General features: G+C 42.1%; 1 protein-coding gene across 1 annotated transcript; it reads left to right on the top strand.

Moving 5' to 3' along the window:
- Nucleotides 1-247: 247 nt before the first annotated feature.
- On the top strand, nucleotides 248-2,054 carry LOC125552320 (small ribosomal subunit protein uS7m). The gene has a single exon (XM_087538201.1). It carries the CDS (start codon nucleotides 1,081-1,083, stop codon nucleotides 1,525-1,527), a length of 447 nt encoding a protein of 148 aa, XP_087394327.1. The 5' UTR covers nucleotides 248-1,080; the 3' UTR covers nucleotides 1,528-2,054.
- Nucleotides 2,055-8,873: the final 6,819 nt, after the last annotated feature.

Here is an 8,873-nt window from a genome sequence, read left to right as displayed (position 1 = left end):
CCAATCGACTTTAGGAGCGCCATATGTTTCTATCTGAAACGGTAAAGCGAGGCTCGCTATAAGGGTCATAGCTAGTTCAGGATTGGTAGGAAAGTAATACAAATGATTGTAATATGACAACCCCCAGGGGAGCTAGCCTTTGTGTTAAGATTAAAAAGAAGAGCCCTCTTTTCATACGACTCGGTGATTCCATTGCTCTATCCGGCCGCAAGATTCGATCGCGTACAGCACGAGCACGAGATGGGTTGGGGACTTAGAAATGAGCTATGCTCCAAGAATTGACCCCTGAACTACCTTTGCCCGCCTTTTCTTGTAGAATCCATTCCCCCTCTTTTATATATTTAGAATGCTTTTAGGGCTAGTGGAATGAGGCTGGAACCCATCAATATCGCTAAACCGGGAGAGTTGCTTGTGTTGGGTTCAAAGTTTCGCTCTACCAAGGCAAGATATAATAGAATATAATCTAATCTAATATGCATCCAGCTTTAGCTGAATATCGTGAGTGTTCAGCGAAGTATGCTAGCCATTGGCCTTACGTTCAGGATACTCCTTTCTGTCTTTGCGATGTTTGGTTATAAGAGAATGTTGCTCTTCAGAAAACGCGTATAGCGGCCTTCGTCGATGGGACAAACGCTCCAGTGTATGCGTTACGAGGCAACTAGCATTTTGTCATGGAAGTTCGTGAAACAATGTCATGTCGCGACTCGACATGTTAGAAGGAGCTAAATCAATAGGTGCCGGTGCTGCTACAATCGCTTTAGCCGGAGCTTAGCAGAAAGGTGTGATTCGTGATCTCGATCATTTAAATGATCCTATCCTTAAGATTGGTTTTGGAAGATATGTCAAACATTCGAGAATGGCGCTGTTGATCTAGTTAGGTTTCTAATTGTTGAGTGTGAAGTTCCGTTCTAAAAATATTCGTTTCGTTGGAAAAACCAACGCCGACGTCAAGATCAGTCTCCTTTCCTTTCTCTTTTCGGGAGCAGAGCTGAAAAAGATGGACAGTAACGATCGCGTAATATCAATTTATCGGCCTCGTCATCGAAAGCGGCTTCCAATTGCTCGGAAATTCTCAGCTATATGGGGGACTTTGATGGTGAGCAAAAAGAATTGATCAAGAAATTGGTAAACTTTCGCATGATCGATGGTAAAAGAACGAGAGTTCGTGCTATTGTTTATAAAACTTTTCACCGCCTAGCTCGAACTGAACGCGATGTAATAAAACTTATGGTTGACGCCGTAGATAATATAAAGCCAATATGCGAAGTGGTCAAAGTAGGAGTCGCAGGTACTATTTATGATGTTCCTGGGATTGTAGCCAGGGATCGTCAACAAACCTTAGCTATTCGTTGGATCCTTGGAGCAGCTTTCAAACGACGTATAAGCTACAGGATAAGCTTAGAGAAATGTTCATTTGCTGAGATACTGGATGCTTACCGAAAGAGGGGAATTTCACGTAAGAGAAGGGAGAATCTTCATGGACTGGCTTCCACCAATCGGAGTTTCGCGCATTTCAGATGGTGGTAAAGTGATACCACATAAGGAGCTCTTCCTCATTCAGTCATACTCAACAAAAGTAAGAAATGTTTGACCCGGATCCTTTTTTCATCTTCATATAGAAAGAAAATCGGCCTTCCTCATACTCCCCCCTTCATTCATAGAGTTGGAGGAATCCACAAGAGGCCTGCCCGTTCATAATTGCATAAAAGAACCATTCTTTTTATGAAAACTCTTGTTCCAACCTCACCTCAGGTCGAATGAATACGAAAGGGGGATCAATCAAATCAATAAGCCATGAATGAAGAAGTAGTGGGCCTTTCGCCTTATTTCGTTTGACTCGTGGAGCTGAGAAATCTACTTCAAAGAGAGGGAAAGAGTGCTAGTCCGAAAGAACAAGCAAGGGATGAGCGCACGGGAGCGAAATCCGTTGCGCCCACGCGCATACGTTTTCTTGCTGGGTAATTTCTCAGAAAGTTTTTGTGTTGTTGATTCCTATTCCTAGGTGTTGTGCTTTTTCCCCTATGCCGCCTATTGGTACTAGTGGAGTAGGATTGGCCTGTAATACAGAACCTATAGGTGGTGTAACCTTTCGCTCAATACTCAAATCTACAATTGAAGCATCTGAGGCTGCATCAATCGAGGATACACGACATAAGGAATTGTTAGATCTCCAAACTGAACTTCGCCTTCACCAAGCGTGGGTTTTCACTGGTCCTAACTAACGGTTGGCAAGCGATCCCCTATTCTGCATCCCGAAGATCAGACGGCCCAGAGCCGGAGCGATCATTCAAGCAAGTTACTCAGCTTGAGTTTTTCAGTCAATCAATAGATTGTGCAGTTTCTTAGTCTTTTGGTCCACGTCTTCATGACTTATAGAAAGGGTTTCTTTCTTTTACAAGATCATGAAGCTTCAGAAACCATCCGAGATCTTCTGGAAACAAGAAATGTTGCATCAAAGGGTTGCAGTGGTCATATCATAGTGAAATCGAGTTTCTTGATTTAGTCGATATCAAATTCCCAACTTAGAAATTCGAAAGGACTAAGATTCTACTTCTTCCTCAAATACTGGGAATGTGGATTCAAGTATGATATCACTATTCCACAGATCTCAAGAAAACGAATTGAACAAGTTTGATGGCTGGAAAAGAAGATAGGAATGGGGCACCAAGGAAGGATTGTAGGTAGGGATGCCCTTAGATCCGTTCTCAATAGCTCGTGATAAGGCAAGAAAGCGAGTAGATACCCTGCCCTCGCATTAAAGCATCGATCTAGTCCTCTATTAGATATGAATTTCCCGTTGGAAATCGAGGTACATACTCCAAAAATCCCTGGTTTTTGCCTTCGGTTAGCAACTCGTCTAAGTTTAAGATCGTATTCCATCTTCGTAAGGACATAGAAAGGGGTTTCGGTAGTGACTGTCCTATCAATAGACCGAATGGTCATCAGTTGCCCTCACGGCCTAACGCCGTTTTTGAGCTCCATCACATGCTTAAGAAGGACTTGCCGCGGAGCCAAGGCCTATTTATGAGCCAGACCTAGAAGATCACTGCTTTCGTGCTGGTCATTCTAATCACAATGAGAACTTCTCCCAAAGAGGTTCTTATTTCATTTCAGTAAGTAGTCGATTGAATCGGTTTCTAACCTAAGGAATGTGTTATTATAACCAAATATATCATCCAAGAGCCGATCTCTTTTTCATTAAGTATCATTAACAGACCGCTTGCTTACGAGCTTGGTAGCCGCCTTGGAGCCGAGGCAGACGGAGGAACCTCTCGAACCTGGAATCCACTTTCCACTTGTCCTCCATATGCTCGGGTCTGCTGTTTGACCAGTATCTAATGCTATTTCTTACTTCGACCAGACGGGCACTTTCGCATTACGCAGTGAGATCGCCTACTCCTCTCGAGGTTGGCATTTTCGAGTTCATATTTCATAGGTCACCATAAAAATTCCTACCTTTCAAATTAGCATATTTTTAGGAACATATCGAACTTTCATCCCGCATTATCTGTGCAAAATTTTATCATTGTTTAACTACTTCCTCAAACCATTCAATGCGCTATCTCCATCCTCTCATTCATCTCTATACCAGAACAATTAATTAGGCCCAGCCCTTCTATCATCGGCCTTGTTGAACTAATTACTTTCGTCTTTGTGCCACCTCAAAGAAGACATTTGATCATGGGCTTTTTTTTGTGATGAGGCTAGTTTGAACTATGCTTTTTCTCCTTTCTACACCCCTCTTGACACAAGTTTCGCACATCCAGTTCTCTTATTAGAAACTCCCTATAGATATACTTCTGACTGACTGATTATGGCTTCCCTGACTAGAGAAGGAAATGTCGGGAGGAAATAGAGATGATAGGACCACCTGAATGCTGGAGATGAGTGCTCGTCGTATTCCCTCGAGCAAAGCGGAGAAGAGAAGGGGGAAGAAAAAAGGTTCCTAACTCATTGGATAGCTTAATCTATTGGTCAGGGATCCCATCTTTACTTTATTTAGGTGCCTAGACTTTTCGGGGCATAGGGTAGATTTCACAGTCCTTTAAGTGAATACGCCTTCTCTTTATGTATAGAGCTCTTAAAGAATGGATCAGCTCCTAGCGAAAAAGTCCAAGGTCTGAATACCAAGAGCGGTCAAACACAGTGATCGGTCCCGGTCAATGGGTAGAAAGCCCGCCCTATAATCTGAAGTAGTCTTCGACTAGGTATATAAAATGGATAAAAAGAAAGAAGGGGAGGAGAGGAGATAGATGCATTTCACTAGGCGTATATGATATTGGAAAGAATGGAATCGAGTAAGCTTAGGCCAACCGATAAGTCATCTTTGTGTAACTTCCCATATGCCTACTTCTAAGCTAAAGTAAGGAATAGGGTGAGATAAGCAAGAATGAGCCGAACGAAGACGTAAGGTTTGTTTAGATGTAGTCTTTGTGCTTTTCAAGTTGCTTCTTGCGAAATCAACTAAGTTCGAAAAGCCATGCCCAGGTTTCCGGGAGTTTAGATAAGATATGTCAGCTGTTGGAGGATCAATATTATCCGGGGGATCCATATATTATGAGGGAGTATAGAGAGGGGGTCTAGAGATAGTACAGTCTGTAGTGAACCTATTCATTAAATGGACTTTTCCCTTACCTCTCATCAGCTTCCCTTTCCCTCGCCGGTGCAGTGCCATCTGGATACCTCATAAATAAATCAAGCAGGCCGGCTAGTAAGCGATCCCGAGGGGCTATCTTCTCTCCCATGCTGGTGCCTTGCTTAACTCAAGTATAAAGTGGAAATTAAAGCCAAAATCCGGGGTGATAAAATTCCATTTGAATCTTGAGATCCAAGAAGAAGGATAGCTTCATGAGTTCGTTCTGACTCCTAGCTTAGCTGGAAAGCTTTTGCTTGTATCTGGCAGTGGGTGTAACATCCATCATACTCAAACAGAAGAAGGTTTGCTTATCTAGCTCCAAGGCAGTTATAATCATTTACAGAACCAGGGTTTGCACCTACTGAGGAGGAGAAAGGGCCGACGACCCATACTAGAACTCCAAGATAAGATCTTTCAGTCGATCAGACGGCCGAGGCCTTTAATAAGGTCGGTTGTGCCAACGAGTTCTTCTAGTTATGAATCGCCGTAGGGAGGTAGCATTACATTTTTATTAGCAAAATAGAGCTCCTCATAGAAAAGAATGGCGAAGAAAGTGTTAGAGTACTTTCTTTCTGTTCAGTCCTGGAACTTATTCTTTTCCGATCGACCTATCAACAGTAGCGATCATACCCCGTCGAGCGAGTTAGGAGCTGCTCACAAAGAAGGCCGAAACCAGCTCACCTTGGAGGGTCTTCTCCCATCCAGTCAGAAGTGGAACTAAAGATTAGGATCGCGGGAAATAAACTGAAAGGCAAGAGTGGAGGTTAGCGGGTCTAAGATCTAGTGGGAACATTAGAGGTATCTTCATCATGAAATATGATTGAGATCACACGTAGTACTGACCGCAAGCAGCAGATCACACTACTGCTTGTTGATTCAATCTATCACGCTTACCACAAAACCGGCCACAAAATTAGAAGGATAAGGTGATACCATGAATGACTTATTCCAGAGACGAAGTCTTAGATTCCGGTACTATTGTACTAGTATTCTGAATATTGATACTGGGGCTATCACTGAACTCAGCGAACGTTTCGATCTGACGTCATGGAAATATTATACAGTCAAAGGTATGATTGCAATAGCTAGCGTAGAGTATAAACCTGTTTATCCATTGGTTAATCATTGGGTTGCACATACAGTTGCATGTTATATACTATTACAGAAATATATCTATCCAAGAATCCCAATCCCGAAGGAGGGCGATCTTACGACAGCTTCCATCGTGCCAGTGCTATACTTGGAAAAAGGCTCCTGTCCAGAAATTGATGATACCCTTCCTACATCAACGAGCATCTGGCTCTATGATGAATCGGATCCTTCTCAAATCCTCCCGATTGATTATATAATCAATATAGTGTATAGAGAGATGATCCAAGTTGCTGAGAAGTATCATCAGAAACCTGTTTATAAAGTGGGTCTTAGATTTTTAGCGCCCCATTCGAAAAGAGAGGAGATTAGTGAGTGCTTATCTTCATCAGATCTTTATAAGATGCTTTATGACTCGTTGGAGATATCAGAAAGACTACAAACCCTAGTCTCTAGTATACCGAGAAGGCCAAAGAAAACGAATACAGCCGATACTCGGAAAAACCCCTACATCACTAAGCTACAGGATAAGTATCAACTGAAGCTTCCAGCTGAAGAGACTCTGACGATTCAGAACTCTAATCTAAAACTTTCTAATCGGATGAGGGTTCCTAGTATTTGGAGCGGATATCCAGACACGCGCAACACAATTCCCTCTATTCGGTCGATTTATAATCAAATAGTCGCGGAGAGGAATGAGAATGACTTCTCTCCTTGTAAAATTCACTATAATCGAAAAGTGAAGAAGGTTAAGCAGGTTCCGGACGTTCCAACTCTCAAACCAGTCATTGTTGTTAATATGCTTACACTTTTATATAGAGATAGATATCAGCAGTTTAAGATACCACATTCAGGTGCGTTCGTTATGGTTAGAGCTAATCAACCTCTAGCTTTGAAGGATAATCATATGTTTTCCACTGACTACTCAACTGTTATGAAGGTTAGAGGTAATCAAGTATCTGTTTTGAAGGATAGTCATATGTTTTCTTCCGCTAATGACTCAACTCTTCTCGCTAAGTGTCTAACCGAGGGAGGTAGACGGTTAGTATATAGTTTGTTGACCGGTTTAACTAGGAGAGTGAAAAATGAAAGAAGGAGTATTCACGTTTATTTAACGAATTTCGATAGAGATGATAGTTATCGTATACTAAGGAATTGTTTGATACATCGTAAACATGAGTTCAAATGTTCAACGCTTACGAGATATAATAATATCTCCAATATGAGGGTGTATTCAGCAGTTAATAACCGATTACTTTTCAAAGTGCGGGACTTTAATGATCTTTTATGTTATATCCAGGAAGATGAGTTGCTTGATATGTTTTGCCGACAACACAGTTCTAAAGCTTGTAACACCGAGACGATGTCAATACACAATCTAGTAGAGAAAAAACAGGAATATGTGAACTATATGATGCATGATATTATGCTGTACGCAGCTATAATGCAAAAAGCGCAAGAACGCTATTGGATGAATTTCCAGATGGACCTCTTTTATAAGGAAAACTTTGCAGAAATGAAAACACCTAATTTCACGGTTAGCAACATCCTGAAAACTTATTCTTGTTCGTGTCAAGAAGTTGAAGGGGGGGAGGTCGAAGTAGCGAATCCGTCAATCGAGTCAAATACGTCTGATTGATAGTAGGATCGCTAACTAAACAACCGTAATTGATTTTTAGTGTATTGCTAGTTATGTCTTTGGTACGCTGACTCTCTGCATGAAGGTGATAGGAGCGCAGTCCTTGTAAACCACATTATTATTATGAATGCACAGCTCTGTACAGGGTCTATATGTAGGTTCTAACCTAATCCTACATGCGTTTCTCTCATCCTTTATCGTTTCCCTCACATCATCACCCCTTTTTCTTTTTCGTATTAAGAAGGATTTATTGAGAGGTTTTTAATGTGTCTTTGATCGTCGAGCAGGATAAATGATAAATCGGTAGGTTTAGAGTAGCCCTATTAGGTTGAAATCAATAATGCCCTCGCCCGTAAGAGTTATCCGGTAAAGATATATAATAACATTGTGAATGGTGATGTCAACATGTAACCGTAAAGATCAGAAGGGGCGATCTATACCTTTCTCAACAAGGCCGTACACTAGGCGTGCTAACAAGCCCTCCAACCTCCCGTCATCTATACACTCCATCTGACATAGGAAGGTTATCCCTTCCATTTATCGGGTACTCGAGTTATGGTGTAAAACGGGGGCCCGGTTTTATACACTCCCAGGTAAGTCGGTTTGTGCTTATGTCCTCATAGGGTTCGTTTTGCCCCTTGACCTAGGAATAGAGTCATGACAAAGGATGAGGCACGCGATCGTTTTTGCTTCCTACGAGCGAGCGCTGCCAAATCGACAACACTTGTTTGACGTTATGCCGATTGCTGCAGGATGTTGACGGGAAGGCATCGTCGACTCTCTCTTCCATGTTTAGGTACTGTCTGAATAGGGTGAGTAAATCGTTGTATTTTATCCTCTAGAAGAGTGAAATATGACGAAGAGCGGTTCGAATGTATATAGATGGGGAAATTCCTACGGCTTCTATTTACCACTATCAGATAGAGGGCATAAATCTCTTGATAGCCTGTTCACTCAACTACCACGCTTAGCTAGTCTGTCTGTGGGGGTAGGAATAGGGTAGTCTCCCCTTCTTCGTAAGTAGCCGAACTCGGATCTTCGCAACTATCAAAACTCGAACTCAATAAAGCTTCTGAAAGTGGTTCCGTGTTAAGCGACTCACTCTCGTTGAAGGAGTATCGCCCGATGCAGATAACAGCGTTGAAGTGGAACTAGCTTTTTCTTTTTCCACTAGATTCGAGGTTACAGGACACGGAGTAGACATCAATCTCTTGGAAATGTGGTTCGTCTCAAATCTTCCCATTCTTTCTTCTATTTACGAAGTGGTATACCACCCTCTGTGCATGTGGAGCCATCTTTTAGATCTATGCCGTGGATCTAACAACAGCAAAAACACGTGCGACATTGCTATTTACCCCTATGGCATAGCTAGGATTGTAACGAAGCCTTCTATCACAGATAATCCTCGCTGTTCTCCACTTCAATACACCCATCCGCTAAAACGATGACTTTTCTTTCATGTGGGGTACAAACCAGACAAGGGGTTGTACTATTCTCCTCATCGAGATA

The sequence above is a fragment of the Triticum urartu genome, unplaced genomic scaffold (assembly GCF_056163025.1).
Source record: "Triticum urartu cultivar PI428250 unplaced genomic scaffold, HENAU_Tu73 scaffold1, whole genome shotgun sequence".
In the NCBI taxonomy this organism is placed as follows: Eukaryota; Viridiplantae; Streptophyta; class Magnoliopsida; order Poales; family Poaceae; genus Triticum; species Triticum urartu.
The sequence above is the reverse complement of the archived record's forward strand: the minus strand, read 5'-3'. Positions and strand labels throughout refer to the sequence as shown.